At 36.9% G+C, this 23,687-nt stretch overlaps 1 protein-coding gene across 7 annotated transcripts in view; it reads left to right on the top strand.

The window, feature by feature from the left end:
* ASXL3 (ASXL transcriptional regulator 3) overlaps positions 1 to 23,687 on the top strand; it is a 196,072-nt gene that overhangs the window by 59,309 nt on the left and 113,076 nt on the right. For 4 of the 7 annotated variants that reach the window (XM_047698328.1, XM_047698330.1, XM_047698334.1 and 1 more), the window contains 2 exons: positions 8,247 to 8,355; positions 9,613 to 9,721. In XM_047698328.1, coding sequence (XP_047554284.1) covers positions 8,247 to 8,355; positions 9,613 to 9,721 — 218 coding nt within the window. Of the gene's footprint in view, positions 1 to 5,091; positions 5,095 to 8,246; positions 8,356 to 9,612; positions 9,722 to 23,687 lie in introns of all 7 variants that reach the window. The other 3 variants (XM_047698331.1, XM_047698332.1, XM_047698333.1) reach the window with 1 other exon arrangement.

Genomic DNA, 23,687 nt, shown 5'->3' with positions numbered 1-23,687 from the left:
GATGAGGTAGGGGAATTTACACTGTAGGGGACTGTAATTTCAGCCTAAAAGTTTATGCTTCCAGAACCACTGATTATAAAAAATAAATAAAATCCAGCGTATGGCATGGTCTGGGGTGTCTAAGTGGTGTTTTTGTTTGTGTTTTAAATAAGAACATTGCTTTGGCACCATTGGGTGGGCTGCATTGGAGCAAGGAGATATTGAAGGCAGGTTGGGGCTATAGAACTGTTCTCCTGTGAGGCAAATAATGTTTGAATTGGGATGTGAGGAAGCAAAAAGGTAAATTGAAAAATGAACTTTGTTGAGGCACCATGATTTGAAGAGTCTGAGAAATCCTTCAGTCCTGGGTGATGAGGGGGAGGATAGTACCCATCACTCGGTGAGAGAAAAAGAGAGACAGGAGGAGGTTCACCACTGGGAGGATGAGTAAGATGACCTTTATTTGGGGGAATATTACAAATACATAGTATTTTCAATTACATGTGGATACTATTTGTGAATTTGTCAATGCTATTCAAAGTGCCTGGATATGTTTTTCAATTTTATAAATTTACACAGGGAAAATTACTCACCACAATGCATTGTTTTTTCCACAGAGGAATAGATGTTTTGTATACCTTTAAAATAATATTTTAAGCATTTGGCTAATAAAATTAAACATTCCTGAGAGTATAACTGCTAGGTGCTTTTTCCTAATGATCTTAGTGATAAATATAGTATAGCATTTCCTCAAGTATATTTCTTGGCGTGCTATAATAGGGATGTTGCTAAATGTTGCGGTGGGAAGGATTTTTTTTTAAAATTGTTTATGCTTAGGAAACAGTGAGTTAAGGAGGTTTCCTAAGTAGGAGTTTTTCAGACTTCAGTGTATATTGTTACTGTATTTAGTGATTTTGCGAAGAATGCAGCACGCTGCTTTTCCGAAACTCATTTTGACAGTTCTTTTGCAGCCACACATGGGACTAGTATTCCATAGAACACGTTTGGAAATGCTGTAGTATTAGCCATTGCTAACAAGTTGAGGGAGGAGGAGTACAAGTAGAATGTAGAAATTCACATTTTTATATGAAACTAATCAATCATACCAAATATAATTATTTCTTAATAATATGAACTCCACCATTTTATTTTGGAAGTTACATTTTTTGGCTTAATTGAGAATATTCTCTTTGAGATTGCTGTGATGGGGAAAATAGTATAAAGACCTGAAGAGCCGCCAGTGGCCCTGGGTTAGTTGCCTCTGCATTGGCGTTGGTGACATAAGAAATTGGCACTTGATTCCATCTCAGTCATCTCCCTTGGAATAAACTAAGAACACCATTTAAATTTGAAATGATTTTCCTCCTGTGGTGCCACATGCCTCAAGGCTCCTTTCTCCTAGATCCCTTGTCATTTTGTATGTATTCAGAGAATTCACTTGAGGTCAGCCTGCATTTCTATTATGTGCAAAGCACTGTCAGAGTGCAAATTTATTTCAAGATTAACTGGACATAGATAATGTGCTTAATGTTTATTCAATTAATGGATTGTGTTATTCTTTAGTGATCTAGTTCTATAAAGAGACATCTCAGTTGTGGACCTGAATCCTCTACTACATTCTCTCATTGTTCTTTCTTTTCAGTTTGAATAGGTAGCATTATCTGAAGGAGACGAACAGCAATGTCCTCTTCAGCAGCCTAGTTCTTAGAATAATGAAGTCCACCCAGAGGGTCGTCATTGCTATAGGTGGCACTGAGCGAAGAGGGAGCCAACCACGTTTACCATTTGCCAGCATCTGGCTTTCCTTTGTGTGTTTGTATCAAGTGCTAAATACTCTTTTTTGGCATCCAAGGTTAATTAAGTGGAGGAGGCAATTGTGGGGAGAAGAATGTGGGGGGATTGGAAAAAGCATGGGCTTTGGAATCAGAATAGAATTTGGATTTCAGCTGTATCACCTAGTTGTTCTTTGATTGCAGTAAGACTTCATCTCTCAGCCTCAGTTACATCTGCGACGTCGGGCATCATGCGTACATTTCGTGGTGGCCATAAGGAATATAGAGAATAGGGAGGAGAGCCCAATCCTATTACAGATGCTTGGCAAATGGCAACCATAATAACAGATATTTATTATTATTCTTTTCTTTCTGCCTTTACTGAATAATAAGTTATTTTCAATATTATTTATATGTGAAAGGCTGTGGGGTTGGAGTGGAAGCTTGTTCACGTCTTCTCTTATTTTTGCTCATGAAACGAAAGTGGAATTAGACAAAATCTTACCTGAACCAATTCTTTAGACAAGTTAGGAAATATTTAAATTCTTTTCATTTGCCATCCTTTGTCCCTCTAGATGTTGGTTGCTTTGAGGAGGAGGCGTATTCATAATAATAACTCACAATTTTCAAACACTTACGGTATGCCAGACACATTTCTAAACGTTTTACATGCTTTAACTCATTAATTCCTCAGAAGAATCCCTTATGAAATAGTGACTTTTTTGTTATCCACATTCTGTACTCCAGAGAGATCAAGTCTCGAGTCACACAGCTAGTAAATGGTGTAGCCTCTGTTGAACTCAGGCTGTTGAGCTCCAGAAGCCACAGCCTTATCCATTGTGCTCTATGGCCTTTCCTGGAATAGCAGTGGTAACGGGCACGCAGAGAAGCAGTGGCTGACGTCCAACTAGACGTGTGGTGTGTGTTTGCTCAGTGTCTAGTAAAGCAAAGATTTATAGACGCCTCACCTCAGGTTTTAGCTGGAGGTCTTTAAAAATTATAATTTGGGTTATAGGCTTTAGTTGATATTTTTATAGGCCCATTGCTCAATTTCCTTATACTGTTTTAAAAGAATGCTAAGCAAGCCCTTGTCCCTGTTGTAATGTTTTAAGAACCTTGTCTCCTAAAACAAAAGGTCAATTTAATGAATATGGTTGTATGAACCCCTGGAGTCTATCTGGTGGCAGCTTGGTAATGTCTCCAGAGTGAATGAAAGGTCTAAGTTCAAATCTCTGTTTATGTTTTGAGAAGACTATCTCTTGATATTGTTCAAGCCCATCAGAGCCATGTGTTTAGGTCTGGAGTCTGAAATTGTTTCTCTAAATTTAAGAATTAACTTGCACAGCATATGTCATGTGACAATTATTTCATGCCTCAGTCTGTCCACTTCATAAGAGCGCTGGGCCTACATTTCTAATTTTGCCTTAGAGACATGCTGAATATCGAAAATCATACAGATATTCTTCACATGGAAATATGCAAGGATCTTCCTATTATGACCCATGTCTTGAGTTAATTGGTTCTTCCCTATTTATTTTTATATTTTTAAAACTCTAATATTTGTTATTTCTTGTATGTCTGGGCTCATGAAAAATGTTCATTAGTGATCCTGGAGGCACTACAAAGTTTGGGACACTGTTTGTGTCTTCAAAATCAAACTTCAGGGTTGCCGTAGTCAATTTTTGATTAACGTTCTATGTGCTGGGATTATTTATGTAATGTTTGAAGCTTTTAAGTTTTTTTTTTTTTTTCAGTCCTTCCCAAGAGTTCCAGACTAGTGATAATTTTTCTCCAAGAAAATAGTTTAGCCTTGCCTTCCTATAAGGTTTTTTTAATCATCTAGGTTCCTGATTGATCCATGGATGTCCACTGTACCTTTGTGTGCTAAGGACTCATCGACACTCAATGGGTAGAAATAGTTTGTTCTCTTCCACTCGTCATGACCTGCCCTATTAAAGATGTAAATAAATAGACAAACCCAAGAGTGCATTGCTCATTTTTTAAGATTTTAAAAACATTTTGCAAAGTGTAACATATACAAGAGTTAGATGCACAAATCCTAAGTGAACACTTTAGATTTTCCAATAGTGAACGCAAGGATCCTCCCTCGAGAACTAAAATATCATCTGCACACCAGAGGCCCACATAATTTCCTCTCAAAAATATGTCCTCTAAACAATTAAAAAAAATCCCTTAAAGTTAAGGTATTCTCTATAAGCCATCAACACTGGAAGTACTTGAAAGGAGCTATTATGATTTTTTTTTGAAAAGAGAGTGAACGTATATTTGTTTCTGTTAATTTGTATTAATGACAATTAGCACAATAACTTAATAACACAATAAATGCTGCTTAACAGTTGCTTCTTGCATTTGTTGAGTTATTAGATTCACGTTGTTCAGGATTAATTGTTTGATGTTCCCATGTTTGAAAAATGAGATTAAAATGTTTTTAGGAAAAGCTTTCATCTGACATTTTTAAGATATACTTAGTAAAGTAGTAAAAAATTTGGGTTACTTAAAAATATTGTACAGCATTATTACTTTATACATAAAGGAATGGAGGACCACAATTATGATATTTTCTTTGTCATGTCTATAAATATTCTTCCAATTGCATTCCCTGGCTATTTTTTTGTGGTTTTAAAAATTATTAAAATAGATAAGCCATCCATTCCCTTCACTAAGTGTGCACTATTAGTAAAATTTTATGTGTTCTGTCAGCAATTTGACGTGATAAAGCAATGGTTTTCCTGTAGTTCACACAGCACCAGGGCTCTGCAAAGTATCTCTGGGGGTTCTTTGATGTCTAGACAGTTTAAATTATGCCTGCTCCCCTGCCTCCAAATTCCACCCCTGTTCTGCTTCAGGGATTGTGGGAAATGAAAACAAACCAGAAGGGTTCCACAACCCTACAGTCTAGGGAGAAAAACAAACAAGTAGAATAAGCTGTATATCTACCCTGGCAGGTGTATAGGGAAGTGCCCAATTACAGGAACGGTAGAAAAAAAAAGAATTAGGGACAAATATTGTCCTTCTTGCTTATTTCTAATTATATTCCTAATATAGAAATACATGTGCATTGCAGACAAAGTCAAAATGTGCTCGAGGCATTAGAGAAGGAGGTTCGAGTTGCCTTTTACCCCAGCTCCCCAGTTTTTCCTCCCCAATGGCAGCCAAATCTACAAGATTGGTGTGTTTCTTATGTAGTGTCCTGTTTATTGAAATGGTAAGATGCAGAATTGCATTCTAACTTGAAAAACTAACTTTTTTTTCTTCCTTTTTTTCTTGGTTTTCATTTTAAAATTCGGGACACCATGATTCTTCCAACCCATCTTTTTAGAAAGTAAGTAACTTTTGAAAGTTCAGAGTTTTGTTGTTGTTGTGAAAATGTTGATGCTTTATTAGTTCAGGTATATATATACACATACACATAGTTTATTACAAAATTTTTAACTTTTAAATTTCAACTGAGTCAATTAACCCTTGCCTCAACCGTAAGTGAAATGTTTTTAATTCATTAAAAATATGAATTGTTACATAGGTGCTCATGCTATCTAAGAATACACTTTTTACATATATTTACCTCACCTTCCTTCACACGCATGGTAAATCATTTAAATATATATTCATATATAAACATATTTAAATATGTATGAATATAAATATGTTTTGCTTAAAGTGGGCCAAGGCATACTTTCTGGCTTTTTAAAATATGAAAATAATAAAAATATATAAATAAGACTTTTATTTATTAATGTTCAATGACAAGTTCATTAAGACATTCATTTCTTCAGGAATTGCAATCCAAATTTTCTAGACTGTGTGGAGTTGTTGAGAATAACAGCAATAAGTAAATGGTATGAAAAACTTTTAAAAAATTCATTTTCCTATGTCTATTCTGCATTAGATGAAAGTTACCTTTTATTAAGCATTTAACTCTATTGATGCTATCGTTTTATTGTTTTTAAATAAAATGGATCATATAATTAATTTTTTTTTCTGTTCAGAAATGCAGGTGGTATGCTTACAATTAAGTGACTAATCAGCCAGTGATTTGAGATGTAAAATTTGCATTTTGTTGCAGATTATTTTCTTATTCTTCCAAAATGCAAATTCATTTAGTTTTGAAATAAAACAAATTTCAGATGTTTGTTTCCGGAAAGATTTGAGAGAATTATAGTGATCATTGAGACTTGGAGATATACTGTCATGTGATTGTGAAGTACATATTTTAAAATATTTCCATAGTAAATCTTGAGTTTATGGAATTAATAAACAGTATAATTTAATAATATATTCATGCTCAACAGAGCTTATTATTTATATGAAACTGGGTGCTTATCACTTATATTTGCAGCAAGCATAGCATTAAACTGCTACTTAATATTCAATTTATCTTCCAAAATTATCTTTCATTTACTGTACCTTAGAAAGAAAATGTAAATTATAGTGATGGTAAATTATATTTGTTCAGCATTGTTTAGTTGTCTCGAAATCTGTATTATTCTTTCATGTTCATCTTTAGGACTTTAGGAAAAAACAGGAAGAATGTGTGTGAGGTTTGATGTTAGGTGGACAATTTTATTGTTATATTTTTAAAAGTCTACATTCTTTCATTTTTATGTATTGGATTCTTTTTTACTTGTAGTGTTAACATCCTCTTGCCAAGTCCCTACAGAAAGTCTGTGTTTCTGACAGTTTCACTAAATTAAAACTCCACAAATCTGGCATAATAATTTCCTAGCTTCAAATTGTCTGTGCTTTTATCTAAAGAGAAAATGACAAAAATAGGCATTCAGAGTGCTCAGCATAACATGTACAACATTATTTATCTGGAATTTGTTCATGGACAGAGATATTTCTGGGGGAAATGAATCTATTTTACTGTATAAGGTATGCCTGGCCCACTTGAAATATGAGCAGAAAGTCTTTTGCGAGGAAAAATAATGAAACGAGGTCTGTAAACTTGGAGAAGCTTCATGAAGAAAGATATTACATAAGCACACACATTGCAATTACCATGTATACTTTAGTGTTATTACTACATCATTCTCTGAACACATTCAGATTAGGGCGCTTGCTTCCTGTCAGATCCATTGGGATCATACTGACATGTTGGCACAGAGAAGCTACTTCCTAAAATAATACTGTGTTCTTCTTATTATAATACTCATAAACCTTTATAACTTGATGGGTTTATATGTCGTATATATGGGTTTATATGCCATACACACACACACACACACACACACACTCATATAGTCACACATATACATATGAGTGTGTGTGTATACACATACATACAAAGGAGATAGAGAGATATATATATATATATTTCACTTTTTTTCATTTTATTGGTGGGTTTTCATAGTAGGTAAGAGATTTCCTAATTTTCGTTTTTAGAAACTCTTAATTTAGAAACATAAAATAATGTTTCTTTCATGGAAATTCAAACCTTCCTATCCTAGAGCTCCATAATCTTATCTGAGAATATTTTGGGTTAAATACCCAGAACCTGTAAAACACAAATGGGGTGGAGTAGGGCTTCTTCTCAATAGTGGTTCAACCAAATATTGATCTTTCAGCATATTAGGAAGTAAAATGTACATGGAAGCGTAAGTAAGTGAAAGTAATAATTCTGGCTCTAAATTCTAGTTTATGCAAACAAAACCCAAAAGAGGTTCTAAAGTCTACACCAGAAAATACTTAACACATACATTTTACATTTTACAAACATCTTTCTTAGGTATAATGAATACATTTCAATAATGTTTGTACAAATGTGCTTTGAAATTTTTAATCATTAGTTTAATGCCAGTTGATATCTTTAAAAAATCTGTTTTCATAATTCCATCACTTGCATCTATGCTACAGAACATAAAGCTGGGCAGAATTCCCAAACACTTATTTTTTTTATTGACAAATCTGAAGAAGCTGTATCAGGTGTAAACACAGATATAGATTTTTTATTTTGCCATGTGAGAAATGTAATCCTGTGGGTAACTTAAACACTTGTAATTTCAAATCAGTTCTTCCCTGGTTTCTCATTATTCTTTTGTTGCTTTTCAACCTATAGGATGGAGCTGTCCTTGAACTTGGTTTATTTGATCACTCAAGTGCAACCATCAAGTTGTCTGTAATATTTAAAAACTGAGGCTTCATGGTATTATTTGTAAAATAACAGCACATAAACATATGGGCTTTGGTTTCTTTGATATAGAGTGTTGGTTGCTTTATGAATAAAAGCATAATTTCAATTCAGGAGACTTTTTGCCTGAAGCCTATAAGACAGATGCATCTGATTAACTTTGGCAAAACTGGACTGGCCTGTTATTGTAATGTAGATGTTTTCGGGGTTGGGAGGATATTTTAAAAAGGCATGTGAGAAGGTTTTTTTTTTTTTTTTTTTTTTTTTGAGAGAGAGACAGAGAGCACCATTTTGCTACAGAAATTGCATCTCAGATTGCTTCACTTTTGCACACTTTTATTTTCTAGTGGAACTTCTCCATTAGCCTGTCTGAATGCAATGCTTCACACTAACACTCGAATAGGGGATGGAACATTCTTCAAAATCCCTGGAAAGTCAGGCCTTTATGCTCTCAAAGTAAGTCGGATTATTCTGCATATTATGTCTGTTATTACTGTGTATCATGCATTTTTTCAGACATGTGAAGGTAAACAAAATTAGATTTGGGTGAAGGGTAGAAAAATGACCCCTGTGCCTTTTAAATGTTTTCAGATGTCTTAAAAAATGATTTCATATTAAGAATAAACAATGACATTTTTCTTCAAGGAAAGCATATCTGTGGTTTCTTTCTAACATATGGTAACGGAAAATAGTTGTGGCTTCCTTAAAATTCTTGATTCTTAAAAATTTACATGGAGGAGTGCCATGAATCTTCAGCCAAGGGTTTAAGATGATCACAGTTGCTGTAAACTATTTGACTTAATGACCATAAGCTGATATACAGACTTCACACCTGTATGCCTTTCTGTCTTTTATAAAAATAAATCTATCTGTTCATCTCAAAAAGATGCGAGTTTAAATTAATTATTCAATTTTAAAACAGCAGTAATATCAAGAGAATTTTAAATAATTCATACTTGTGTGAGAAAAATAAAGAAATGAAATAAAAAACTTCAGATAATGGAATCTTAATTATTTTAGTATAACTTCCAACTAGAATGGGAAATGCTGTCTAAGATGAAAAATTCCAGAGGATAAAAGCTGATGATCTACACATGGTTGTGTAACCTGGAACAAATAAAATCAGTGTATTATTTCTTATAAGTTAAAAATACTTCACTGCTTTAATATATGATGGATTACATTTAATGTTCATTAATGTTCTTTGAGAAGGGCATTTTTAATGCTGAAAGTTATACCTTGCAAAGAAGCAGGGGTTCTTTCTCTGCTACTAAGCATTAAACCCTTCTCATTGTGTGTTTCAGAAAATTACACAGGTTAATTAAAAAGACTTGTATTATTTCAGTTGCTTTTTGTAGCTACTTGGGTATTTAATTTACTGGTAAAATTCTCACTTGTGAAGCCATTTCCTAATATAAGGAAGACTGTAGAATTGAAAAAAAAAGGTAACAATGTATGCCAAAAGGAAACTTTTATATAGATTTTAAAAGACCTAAAAAATCATCTTGTGGCAGTGTGCTTTTCCCAGTGGTTTGGTTTGGTTTTGTTTGGTTTTTAAGGGAGTGATTTTACATTAAGATATAAATCTGTTGAAATTCCAAATCACAAGTAACAGTGGTAATACGTTAGGATCCTGAAAATATTTTAAATGTTTTCAGTTGCCAGTACATCTCCATCATAAGTCTTCATTTTTTTTTTTTTTAAATAATATAGAAAGAGGAGTCGTCATGCCCAGCTGACGGAACATTGGATTTAGGCTGTGAGTCTGAACTGGATGGCGCGGAAATGGCGGAGGCCAATGCCAGCGGAGAAGGAGATGGAGGTGTGTGTGAGGAATGTCAAGATATACAGAATTATATCAAGTTATACAGAATTATATACAAGTTATACAGAATTCCAGGAATTCACTGATTGAATTCCCAACCGTTAGAGATACAATTCCTTCTCTAAGTATTTACCTCCTGCATAGATTCATCATCAAATAATTTTGATTCAAAAGGTTGGCACAAAAGGAAAGTATGCATTCTTTGCCTTTTATTTATTTTTTTTAACAATAGGCTTTTCTGGATAATATTCTTGAGTGTTATCAGTACGTTTCTCCTGTAAGGTGAGAGTGTTGCTGGAGTTATCTAGTGGTTTTATTCTTCTGTGAGGCAGAGAATGCTAATATTTTCTCTCTGATTGTGTTTCTTTTTCCTGTGATCACGAGTAGTTTTGTGACAGCTTCGTTCCTAGGTTTGTCCTTTGTAAATGAAGCCTTGGATTAATATTCCTCCCAATGAAACATGGGCCAAATAAATTCTATTCTTTCGAAACTCTTTTGAAAAGTGAGTGACCCTTCCAGAATTCTAAGGGGGCATTTTCTGCCTCTGAATTCTATCCAAGTTAATTCATTTTTATCTTTCTCGAGACATTTACATTATGATTCCATTGGTGTGTATAATTTCCGTACTGCAGTTTTAACAAATCTTTGTTCCACCAACGCTGCTGGACTTTTTCCTACCCTACCCACTAGTCCCACAGAGTGGACCCAGAGCATGATTTGGGAGGAAGACTGTGTCATTAAAGCCTTGGTTGGTGGACTCATAGAAATCAGTAAATTATCTTTAAACAAACAAACCTTAAAGGATCCTTGCAGAAATATCGTATTTCAGTAATAGCCCAAAGCCATTCATTTTATTAACAGCCATAGGAGTCTCTTTGTATTCTGACTGGACACTTCTGCCCTTTAAGCTGGTCTGCTTTCTGATAGTCCCCATGAGACTTATTTTGCTTTGGTGCCTATCTGATCTGCAATAGAGGTTGTGAATTAAGGTAGGAAACAACAGATTCTTTGTAAAAAAGGCTGATGTTGACTCTGTAGACTTCTTTTTTTTTTTAAAGCCAACTTTCACTGAATTTGTTGTCCTGATCCTTACACCTTTTAAAAAACTCAGCTCCACACCGTTGTGTGCTAGTACTATGAACTTCGACAGGTCCTTGTGGTTACAGAGGGAACAAGGAAGATGCATAGCAATTTCTGCCTTTCTGGAAGGGCTGGTAAGTGGGGCAAACTGTTTCTCTTTAGGAGGATGAAGGGGAATCATTGGGTCCTCCTCTTGTTGCCCTGCCTGCTTTAATGACCACGGTGTGCTCTGTCTCTCTCTCTCAACCTGTATATTGAGCTTCTATTATGTGCTGCATACTGTTTTCAGCACTGCAGTTTACGCAGTAAAAAGCAAGAACAAAAAGAGACCTCTCACAGATCTTAGGTTGGTAGAAAGACAGGTAATAAGCAAAATAAATGTGGAGCTTATTCAGTGCCAAAAAGTGATATGGGGCAAATTGAATGAGATGAGAGAGAGGAATACATATGAGAAAAGATCTGAAAGGAGTTAAGGGAGCAGGTATTTAAGGGGAAAGAGTTCTAGGTGAAGATGCAGCTATTACAAAGGCCTTGAAGCTGGAGAGTGCCTGGAATGTTCCAGGAATATCAAGAGGCCATTGTGGTTGAAGGCCAGAGTGAGCAAAGGAGAGGATGGCAAGATATGAAGTCACAGAAGTTATGGGGCCAGATACTATAGTGCCTTGATCTTGCCTTTTGCTTTGAGCAAGATGTTCAACTCTTACAGGATTTTGAGCTAGAGACACAATGATCTTACTTAGATTTTAGCAGGAGCAAAGTATAGAGGAAGCGCTAATTATAGAAATTTATATGGGGGTGGGGATAAAGGACAAAAACAGAGGGAGGGGCCAGTTAGAAAGCAATTTCCATAATCTAGATAAGAAGTGATGGTGGTTTGAAAAAAAAAGAGTAGCAGTGGATGTACTGAAAAGTGATTGGCTTCTGGATATGTCTGAAGCTAGATCCAGCAGAAGCTGCTGGAATTAGCATGGTTAGGCAATAAAGAAAGGAGTTGGAGATAACCCCAAATTATAAGTGTTACCAAATAGAAGAATTAGCACTCTCTTTAACTTAGATGGAAAATCTGCAAGTGAATTAGTTTCAGGGGCAGCGGGTTGTTGATCAGGAGTTCAGTTTTGAACATATTAAGTATGACATTCATTTTTACCACCAGAGTGGATGTGTTAAATAATTGGACATATCTGTCCTGAATTTATGGGAAAGACTTTGCTGGAGATATACATTTGGAAGTGGTTGGTTTATAGACAATATATATTTTTTTAAACTAGCAAGGATCCATCTCCAATTTTTTTTTTTTTTTAAGATTTATTTGACAGAGATCACAAGTAGGCAAAGAGGCAGGTAGAGAGAGAGGGGGAAGCAGACTCCCCGCTGAGCAGAGAGCCCGATGCGGGGCTCGATCCCAGGACCCTGGGATCATGACCTGAGCCGAAGGCAGAGGCTTAACCCGCTGAGCCACCCAGGCGCCCCTAGACAATATTTAAACATGAGAAACTGGATGAGATCACAAAGGAACTGAAGGGAAATAGAAAAAAGAAAAGAAGCCCAAAGACTGAGCTCAGGGATATTCGGATTTTAAGAGCTTGGAGAAGGTATGGAAAATAATTACAATAAATGAGACTGAGGATAAATGGATAGGAGAGCATGTTGTCTGTTCTGGAAGCCAAGTAAAGAGAGTGTTTCTGGAGTGAAAGCACCTCAAATGTGTCAGATACTTTTAGATATACAACTCATAATGAAGACTGAGCATAACCATAGCTTTTTGAGGTTGTTGATGAACTTGACAATGACAATTTCTTTCTAGTGGAGAGACCACAGCCTGAATGGAGTGGGCTCAAGAGAATGGGAGACAGAAATTAGAGACCCCAAATGTAGCTGATGCTTTCAAGGATTTTTCAGGTAAAGGGAAGAAGTGAAATGGGAAAATGGCTAGAAGGGAAAGTGGAATCCAAAAAAGTAATTTTTTGATATGAGAGAGAAGCAGGAGAATAATTCTACACTGATGCGTAAAATCCAGTTAGGAGGAAAATTTGATAATGAGGAAGTTGTCCTGTGGCCATGTGCTTGATTAGAGGAGAGGAAATGGGATCTATTAAATGGATGAAGAGACTGGCCTTATTTAGGGGTATAGACAGGTGCTCTAAGGAAGCAGAGGGAAAAAGTCAGGGTATTTGGATAGAAATGAAGGTAGGAGAGTATATGTGGGAGGGGCTTATGGAAATTTGCTTTTTATTGCTTCATTTTTCTCAGTGAAATAGGAAACAAGTTCTTCAGCTCAGGATGAGGACCAGGGAGGTAGTTTTGCAGATTCAGGGAGACTATATAAAATGTTTGTCTAGAGTCAGGCAACATTAAGTATACTCTCAAGGTTGCTAATTCTGAATTTAATACAAGACTAGCCAACATGGTTGTATTTTTTCCAGTCATGTTCATGACCACTGTTACAAGTGCAGAGTCGGTACAGAGTCGGACTTGACCATGGTTGGGATTTTGCCAGGTGTGAATGAAGAGGTGAGAGAGGGATGAAGGAGTTAAAAGTACATGAAATGGAGTAGTTAAGATCAGTCTCCATGGTAGTTGAGGTGGTTGTGGAGGTGAGTAAGGACACGATTATGTGAGGGATGACGTGAAGGGGGAGGTCTTCTTGGAGTGGAAGGATTGTTTGTACTGGTGTTCTACAGAAAATGAGTTAGAAGGACAAATGACTTGAGAGACGAATACAGGAAATTGAGGTTAGGAAAATATTATGGAATGTATGTCGGAAATGAGAGGAAAGAAAGAAGGAACCCCGGTGTAAGGCTGTCACAAATGGTTGGAGCGTTCACGCTCTTCTGGAGTGGCCTGACTGAAGGGACCATCAGCCGCAGCTGAAATTCAGCAGCCCTTGGTTTGCCCAGCCTCGTGTTATGGGATGGAGCTGAGTCTGGAATAGAGGTCACCCATCCCATTTCCAGGCCCAGTAGTACAAGATGTGTGGAAAAGAAAGGGGCTTCCACCTGAGAGGGTTCTAGGGGAAGTAGTGGTCATTGGAGAGAGCCAGGTTTTTTGTAACTCAAGATGTGAAGGGAAGTTTTCAGAGAAAAGATGGAGGCTCATGTATTTTGGAAATTGACTACTATTGAATTTCAGAGGAGACAGTGGGAGGGTTTTAGTGGCTAGAAAGGGGCGGAGGACCAGGCAGGAGCATTCAGCCAATAGCTAAAACAAAGTAGGGAAAGAAAACTCCCCTAATTTGAAATGTGAATAGGAACATCACAAAATAACGCATACCCGCACATCTCCAGCTAATGTGACCAAGATTAAATTTTCTGGTCTCTCCTTTGAAGTTGCATTAGAGAAATTGTTTTGGGGAATCACTGAACGGATAGTAAATAGCTAGTTTCCTTGAGTATTCCTTGACTTTCCCACTTTTGTTTGCATCTTAAGGCAAACCACAATTGCTTCTTTTTAGGACAAGGATATCTCCTATCCACGTAAATACCATATACTTCTGTGTATAACCCATCAAACTTGCCACACTTAGATATTGAAAAGCACTGCCTCCACTGTCCAGACTTTGTAAGCCATATCTGGTTTAATCCTCATAATGTTCCTATGAGATAAATAATCTTTCTAGGCTCTGTTATTTTTTTTTTATTTCCTATTTTTATTTATTTATTTATTTTTGCCTGTGAGAAAACAAACTTAAATATCTCATCCAAGTAGCAAGCATAAAACCCAGGCTCTAACTGCCGTGAGCCTCCCTTGGAATCCCAGGGAACACTGTTAGCCAGGAGTCATTGATACAGTTTTGCTTTTCCCACATTTGTGCAAATCTGTTCTGACTATAGACTTGAGAATTTGACAAAGAGGAACCCCTGGCTTATCTGAATTAAGGAGTGGGATACCACATGACTTCTTACAAATCAATAATACAGTTCATGAAACTGAAGCAGTTCAGGTGATTTCCTTGCTGATTTTGTTTCTAATACATATTTGAACCAGAAGTTAGAATGGATACAGTTTCCGTACTTCTAACAGCTGTACAAATATACTTTGAAAATATAATCAGAGAGAGGGAGAGAAGGTGGGGGAATGTGTGGGGTTGGGAGCCAGGGCAGGGAGAGAATGAGAGGGGAAGGAAATGGGGAGGGTCCCACCATCTGTTTTTTTTTCCTTCTCCTCTCCCATTCCTCCTTTGGGATGAAAGAGTGGGAAGTGCTGGGGTGAATAATAACCATCAATTGGTAACATACCCTTGTGGCAATCCAAAGAATAAGCCTCTGCTACCATAGAGTTCTTTCACATTAATAAATATCAACTGACATTCGCTGTACCATTAAACAGGGTAAGCACAGAAATATTTCTTTTTAAAAAAAGACACTTAAAAAAAAACTGGTAGTAGAAAATCTTAGTAGCTTGATTCCAATCAATAACAGTTGAAATTTTAGATCTGAGATGATAATAGTAATGCTTGAGGCCTCTTCTTGCAGTCAATTGGCCAGAGAAATATTCTTATTAAATGGATGGTCTTTTGCCAAGATACTCTGTTTTAAAGTTTTTTTTTTTAAAGTTTTACAGTGTGGGGACGGTGGCATATTATTGATTATAGGATTTGCAAGACACACAGAACTATAATTTTGTGTATGTTTCTTTGACTCCTACCAAACAGTTTCTCAAGTTAATAAGAATTAGACATACAGACTCCAGAAAGTAAACTCTTCAGATGTCACAGACTTTAGCTCTGGAGATTGAAGAGTGATTTAGGTGAATCACTTGATATACCTCTGTTGACAACCCATAACCATTTATGCCAATATAAGTATAGATCTCTGTCACCCAAAGAAAATATTTTGAATTTTATGGGCTATTTTAGTCAGAGATCTATGGGTATATTTGTGTCGGAGTTGTTTTCCGAGCATAATACATTGGTATATCATGAGTTTGCTCACACATATTAAGTTGACTTACAGTGCATTCCTGGCTGCAAAACCCATACATATTTTATATGAAATGATGCCATCACTAGATAGTCTTCACCCTCTTCACCTTCTATTTATAAATTGTTATTAGCAAGAAAAAAAATGAATTTCTCTTTTCGTGGCCCTGATTTATATTACAAGTTTAAAATCAAAAGCGACCATCCTATTTATTAAAATAAGGAAACCAGAGAATGTACAATTTTCATCCACAGAGATCAAAAAAGGTTCTGCCTGTTATTAACCCTAATGGCTTTCAGGGAGGAAGCAGCACTCTAGCGGGGGAATTAGTATTTTAAAAGTCTCTATTTAGGGGAAAAAATTATAGAGAACATATATCCTATGTTTTAGTCCTTAGATCCCAGGGTAAATAATGATTCCAACATCTGAAGAATTTTATATGGTCCTTTTTCATTATTCTTTACGGCCAGCTTTATAAGTGGGTTTCTGATCGTATGATTCTTGGCAGGGTTGTGTTAACTTAATGAAACATTATTCAGCTCACTCTTTGTTTTCATTGGCTTGGAGGCCGCAGTTTAAGGGGTCTTTTTTCAGAAGTGAAAAGTGCTTTAAGATGGCCTGAAGTGTGTGGATAGGATCTCTGTTGAGACATCAATTACACACAGATGAGGAGCCTCCTGGAGGAAGTGAGAAGTGTACTAATGAAGGTTTACGTGCCCTCAGGGAGTAGTCACACTGACAGTTTATCAGTGGCAATTTTATAGAAGGGATCAGGGAAAAGAAAACGAGGGGACTGTGGAGTTGTGACGACAGCGTTTCGAGTAACTTTGGAGGACGTTGGTAACCTCTTTGGTGTTTCTTTTCTTGTGGTGGTATCGGTCTTGTTGGGCTGGGGGTTTTTCAGTAGCTAGTCTGTGGTTGCCCCCACGTGATGGTACTTATGATGGAATCTGTGCCTTCATCTGGGTGTTCAGGATGCACTTCTACCTGCCAGCCACTCCTTAGAATCTTGCCCATGAGGGAAGGGAATTATTTCAGCGGTTGGACCCGGTCCCCTGATTTTCTTAGGTTAAGCTAATTTGTCTTTGCTTTAACATTTCTTTTTCCTTAACAGCTTTGTTAGCTCATGGAGACACCTGTTCTACATTGGTGGCCTAGAGAAACTTAAGTATGTGAAAATTATATTGTTTTAGTTACACATGGAAGAAAATATGGAGGAAAGAGAATACTCTTCACAGTCAGAAATGACCATTGGCAGGATATCAGACCTCCTCTGCCCACTCTTTCCTTTTTCTCCCTTCTTTCAACCCAGCCCACAGCATTCATGAGAAGTACGAGGGACTTCAAGTTCATGTGGGCTGGACCCCAAGCCAGCATTTGACTTAAGCCAGTCAATTTAGCTAGATAATATTCTAATAGTAAATGTCCAGAGAAATAGGAATCTCAGGCTCCTTTATATTTGTCTCTGTGTTTTGATAACCTTTATAGTCAAGAATGTTTTCCTTATGCTGAAATCTTTATGTGCATTTAATTAAACTAATTCCCCCCCCCCCCCCCCCGTCTGATGATGAGGAACAGCTGGGCATCATCTAGATACCACCCCTTCATCTTAACTTCTTTAAATGACTTATCCCAGCTCTTTCATAAATTTTCGGTTTACTATTTTCCATTTCTTTTACCCATTAGGGACCTCTTTTTCTTACATACTTCCCCTTGAACTGTGAACTTTGTTCTTGTATAAATGGATTTTGGTCAGTTTTAATAGTCTGGAGTCACAGAGGAAAAGAAAGTTTCAAAGTGCAGATAAAGTGACCCATTTAAGTGTACTTTTCCCTTCTTTTCTTGAGCTCTGAAACATTTCATAATATCGAGATAAAGATTGCAAAGAGAGTGCGCTCTCATAATAAAAGCAAACTTCCTCTCAAATAAAACCAGAATTAAAGATTTTCCCTCATTTAACTCATCTTAACTAGCCAGCTTTCTGTTTGCTTTATTAGTTTATAATTAGTATATATGAACAAAGCACCCATTCTTTAAAAAGTACTTTTTTCATCGGTGCCAGATAACCCATTCTCTCCTTTTAAAAGTGACAGTATATAGCCATTTCTCAGTTAACCACCTCAGTACCTTATCTAACTCCCTTTTATTATATACTAGAGTTGTCTTTTACGTGTCAGAGGATAAAGTACTTAGTGGTGATGCCCACAAGTGGAGGAAGCGTTCACCCTTGACCTTGTACCAACCTTTTAATGATACTCTTCTTGCTTCTTGCTGTTTCTGATTTTCTGAGTGGATTGCTGTATTTCTGTGTAGATGTTTCAGGACTGTAACGCAGTGTGGAAGATCACAGGTATTGTGCAGCATAACAGAAATAGCTTCCACTGTTCTGCCCCATGCAAGCAGTTCATCGTGTCACTGCTGTCCATAATTCTGACAGAGGAATGTATTCCGACACATCTGTAGGCTGTAGATGGACCGACAGATCTGGTACCTGTAGGGTATGCTTTTCCTATTAAATACTTTTATTTCTGGCTTGAGTTTCTCTTTTCTGAGTTTAGAGGGATATTTTTTATGGATACCCAGAGATATTAGTGTAACTCAATGGCTCTGGCGATAAATTGAGTGCCTGTAGGAGGGATTCCTATAGCTGTACCCTTGGTGTACAAATGTTCTTCCTAGTTAACTTGGGAGCTTCTGTGTCCTGTCCAGGGCAAACCAAAGTGTCTGTGAACCATTGGGGGATCCTGTAATGAAACTGCAGTCCATTCACTTCTGTGATATTGGATGAGCATCACTTGTAGCCTCTGATATCTGCCTGATTACATCTTGTTTAGGATCATGTTCTTATTGATAGAAATTGCTAGTATAATTATCATCTGATTAGCCATTCCTCTTATTTTATTTGCTCCCTTTTCTGCAAACCTCTTCTGCCTAAGAAGAGGGCTTTATTGGGCTAATAATAAAGCTGGATATAACATACAGTAAAATTTTAGGTTATTTTAGTTATATTTTATTAGCAGATGATATTCTAAATATTATCGAGTATCAATAGGTAAAATGTTTAGGCAGTTTCTCCCTTGAAAGTTTCTTAGGGGAAAATTGCTATTTACATTATTTTAATTCCAGTGTTTCTCTATGTAGTTGCTGGCCTTTCTTGGAATCTCATATGCTTTGAATGTTGTCCGTTGGAATGAGGGAAGTTGTTTAAATTCCAGTATCTGTACCTATCTTGGAATAAGGAATGCTTTTAGAGAAGGTAGTTCTCCTTAGTCTGGATTCAAAAAGGATTAAGGAATTACCTTTCCTCTGAGAGAAATGGAGTCTAGGAAAGATTTTTGGGGTCAGATGGGGTTTGCCTGGTCCTCATTAAGTAATTTTTAACAGTTTTTGGCATGTATTTTGTTACTATGTATATCCAGAACATCTGATATGAGCAATTTCAATGTAAGTATGATACATAAAGTGGACACAATCCAAATATAAGCTTCTTTGATTATTTGCCATCCGAGGATACTTTTGAATTATGTGCTTGTTGATCTTTCAGAACAAATTTTAATTATCTTTGGTAGGTTTTCACACACTTGGTTTTCCTCAGATAGAATTAATAGTTCTATACCACAGTTCCTAGAAAAAAATACATTTAAAAAAAGCTTTATAGGTCTTGGGTTTTATTCGCTGTTGTCCTCCAGCATTCGATACAGTGTTTGGCACAGAGGTGCTCAGCAAAAGTTTTGCAACTAAATGAATGATTCATAAATAAATAAGCTTCCACTAAGACTCAGTTCTCTTTTAAAATGTGATTGAACTCTAACTGTGCACGTTATCCCTAATACATCCTGTGCTCTTCAATTTATATCTTTTGTTTATAAAAACTATCTTAAGCCTATAGTGACTGTCAGGATTATTTCTACAGAGAACTATTTTGATAGCATCTAGTTTGATCAGAAAATTGAAAGGGAGTAATTGGAGGGAGAACTGATAGAAATGAAATGGATCAAAGGCTGTTCTGCCTGCCTGGATTAGACCTGGGAACACCAGTTACCTCTGATAGCCTGTTACTTATATCATGTGGTTTAGTGGGACATACAGCAATTAATATCATTGTTGCAGGGACTCTGTTGTGTGCAGATCCTGGTCTGTGGTGTGGTTCTGCCCTCACATAGTTCCTGCCATTTCAAATAAGGATTGTGATTTCTAATTTTGGCTTTCGAATTATTTTTATTTCACTATGGAAAAGCCCCAAACTGTGACTTTCCTCTTAAAATAAGGCAACAAGTCAGGATGGCAGAAGGAAGTTTATTTGCAGTGCATGGCAGGTCATGTGACTTTCCACCGATATGTGTAGGATGTTTTGTTGTTTGGTTTTCATATTTTCCCTAATTGATTTTAGGAGGATTTAAAAAAAGTTTCATAAGATAAAAAAGAAATTCACTTTTTATGTATGCTTTTCCATAATAATTGAACTCTTCTTTGCTGACTTCCCCTTCCATGAATTCTTAACTAAAAACCAGTAATTGAATGTTGACATTAAAAATAAACACTTTAGATAAATTTCATTAAAATCAAATTTGACAGTTTTGCCTAATAAACATTTATAGATCAACTGCTCTGCACCTACCTTTGCAACAATGTGTAAGTCCCTGAGTGGCTGGACTTGTGGGTGGTGAGGCAGAGAAGCATCGTTTGCAGAGAGTGCCCTGAATGCATACACTAGGTTCCAAAGAAACAAGGCAAGGGGAGGAGTGAGTCTACCTCAGAGATGGGCATAGTCAGGAAGGCTTTGGGGGAAGCTGTTCCAGGTTGCTATGCCAAGATGAATTCTCCAGGCAAAGAAATGGAGAAGGGTATTTGGATGAGGGACAGTCGGAGCAAGTAAAATAAATACAGCAAGTCACCGTGTTCAGGAAATACAGCAGGTTCTTGGTTGGTTGGATCAGAGAGGATGGGAGTTGAAGAGGCAGACAAGACTTAAGATGAGAGAGAGACAAAGTCAAGGTTGCGTTCTAATTTCTCCCTTCTTTGTGTCTTGGTTTAAAGGTCAAAGCCCTCTTGTACACTTGTCAATGGGTTAGTAATTACATTGGGGGGAGTAGTGCCCAAAGCTTCTGTCATTCAACTTTAAAAAATATGAGCTCTAACCCATTTTCTAGTTTGATCTCATTTTTGAAGCTGAAGGGTAAGTGAATGAGGGGAAAGAGGAGGACAACATGGAGACTCTGCGAGTCAGAAATCCAGTCTTGCCGGGCAGAAATCCAGTCTTGCTGGGCAGTCACCAGTTTCTCTAGCCTTCAGGACTGTCTCATGATGATGAGGAATCTTCCATCTCTCTTTGCTCCTGAGGCTTCCAAATAGAATATTTGGGATGGGAGGTTTGGGAGTCTGAGTGTGAGTGAGAGTGGAGGTAGTTGAACAGCAAATACTAAGAATCTCATTACCTGTTTGAATTTAAAACAAGCAGATTAGCCTTTAACTATGTCTTTGGTTTTGCCTAGTTTTGGCAGCCAAGCAAAATGTAGGCAGAAATAACATTTCTGTACCTTGAAAAAAAAAATAAAACACCCTTTCCTTGTCTTCATTTTGTCCACCTACAGAAAGGGCAGGCAGTCTTGTGGGGTTTTGAGGTATAAATCCTGGCATTCGTTTTTGTGATCATGCCAGTGAAGTTAGAAAAAAAAACAAAAACCAACCCATTCTTGTTTGAATGCCAAAAAGATATCACTTTCTAAGCTGCCTGTCAGTGTTTGATATTTATTGGATAAAACATCTGTCCTAATTCTTCAGTTTCCTGGTTTCTGTTGTAATTTTACATATGGGGGATTTCCCTTGGTCCTTTCCTTAACATTGATTTTTCTTTGGCTTGTTTTTCAGAGGCCAAACACAGTCCCTTCTGTAAATATTCAGGAAAGTGTTTAAAATGAACTCTGCATTATTTATTTATCACATCTGTTATTAAGAAAGCTGCAAGAATGAAGTGAAAGTGAAAACCGTGTGTTTTGTCAGAATATGAAGCTGCATGAACCTCCCACAGTCCAGCTACTTGGTGTTTTTCTGTTCAGCCGCCCTCGTCATATACATGGCAAAAGAATGAAAAACATCACTCATACACCCATGTTAAGGGTCCATTTTTGTCAGTACACACATACACACACACACACACACACACACACACACACACCATGTGCATGTACACGGCACACACGCAGGTGCACTGTTTGGAGCCTATGGATTGCACTGTGCATTTATCTCTTGACTTTTTCCTTAAAAATAAGGTATTTGGGTTTTTTTAACCCAAAGGAACACTCATTTATAGATTTCATTTTCTATTACATTTGCTTTTTTTTTAAAGTTCCATAAACATTTGATCAGAAATAAATAATTTGGAGGGCGCCCGGGTGGCTCAGTGGGTTAAGCCTCTCCCTTTGGCTCAGGTCATGATCTCAGAGTTCTTGGATCGAGCCCCCCATCAGGCTCTCTGCTAAGTGGGGAGCCTGCTTCCCCCTCTCTCTCTGCCTGCCTCTCTGCCTGCTTATGATCTCTGTCAAATAAAAAAAAATCTTAAAAAAAAAACAAGAAACAAAGAAAGAATGTGGGAAAAATGGTTTGATCCAGGGAAACAGGACCAACAGGACCAAAGAGGGAAACAGGAAGGCAATTGATTATGGAGGAAGGAATTCCCATGATACTTCATTTGAGCATTGGATGGAATGTAAGATATAGCAAAATAGAGATTTAAGTTAAAGAAAAATGAATCATCTTCGGAAGAAAACTTCATAGGACTGCTTGATGCTGTTTGATTTTATTGTCCTCCCCTCCACCTGAAGTTCTGGGCTCCAAATGGAACCAAATCTTCCTTTTGGAAACACTAAATGCATGTGAATCACTATTAACTTGGTGGAATGGTGAATTTAAATGAAGTATGCATTATATCCTCTGATAGTTAAACAGGTATCGTGATGCCACGTGGCTTCCTAAATCAGAGGGAAGTAGAGCAAGTTCTAAGATACCTCTTGTGCTCTGGAAGGAGGGCTGACTGTACCATTTACTGTCTCAGTCAGATGAGTGCAGCAGGGATGAGCTTTCATTATGTACAGACTAATTCAGCATCTGTTGTTTTTGGATCCCACTTCACTGGAGTTTACCTTTGCAAGACTTATGAATAAAAGCACTTCTTAAGCAAATCGGTAAATCTGTTTGGATGTCCATTATGCAGAACTATTCTGCTATTTTCCCTAGGTTCCCTAAAATCCAGGGGTGGCATTTGGCTCTCCTTTTTAACTAATCAGTAAGTTTCCACAGTCGAGGTAGAAATACTACTCTAAGAATGTGAAGTAATAAAATAACATTGCTTCTGTCTGGGCTTCTGTTGTTACATATAGGTCCATCCAACTGGAATCAGTTGTCCCCGCTGTGACCTTCCTCTCAGTTCCTTAGTTTGTCTCACTTCATAGAGACTTCAGAACATTAAAAAGACCATCAATGTAATCACATAAAAGTAAATTTATCTTTGAACTATAAACCAATAGTTAATTTCTGATATTTCTTGATGAGTAAGACTTGGCAGAGTATTATAATTTACTGTAGTGATCATTGCAAGGAGAAAAGCTTAGGAGCCATAGTCCGTGGGAGCAGTGTGACAATTTATATAACTACAACGTTTAGACTGTTTTAAGGAAAAGTATCATATGGTATCAAATAGAAGCAAGTCACCTGATCATTAATTCAGGGACTTCTCTGAGTCTGTCCATGGGCAAATCCTTTGGCTTCTTCAACTGAAGTATTTCCTGAGCCAATCACTGTCACCGATAGTTCTTAATTTTTTCATGTCTGTGGTTAAATGACTTGATCTTCCTGCCCTTATCAACTTACTGTTTCAGTACCTTCGGGATGCAACCAAATTGAACTTCTTTAGACACTGAATTTTCTGTATCAGTTCTGGGATTTGAGGACAAATATTTTAAGTGCGA

This window comes from Lutra lutra, chromosome 12 (genome assembly GCF_902655055.1).
Source record: "Lutra lutra chromosome 12, mLutLut1.2, whole genome shotgun sequence".
In the NCBI taxonomy this organism is placed as follows: domain Eukaryota; kingdom Metazoa; phylum Chordata; class Mammalia; order Carnivora; family Mustelidae; genus Lutra; species Lutra lutra.
This window is presented reverse-complemented; position numbering and strand designations above follow the sequence as displayed.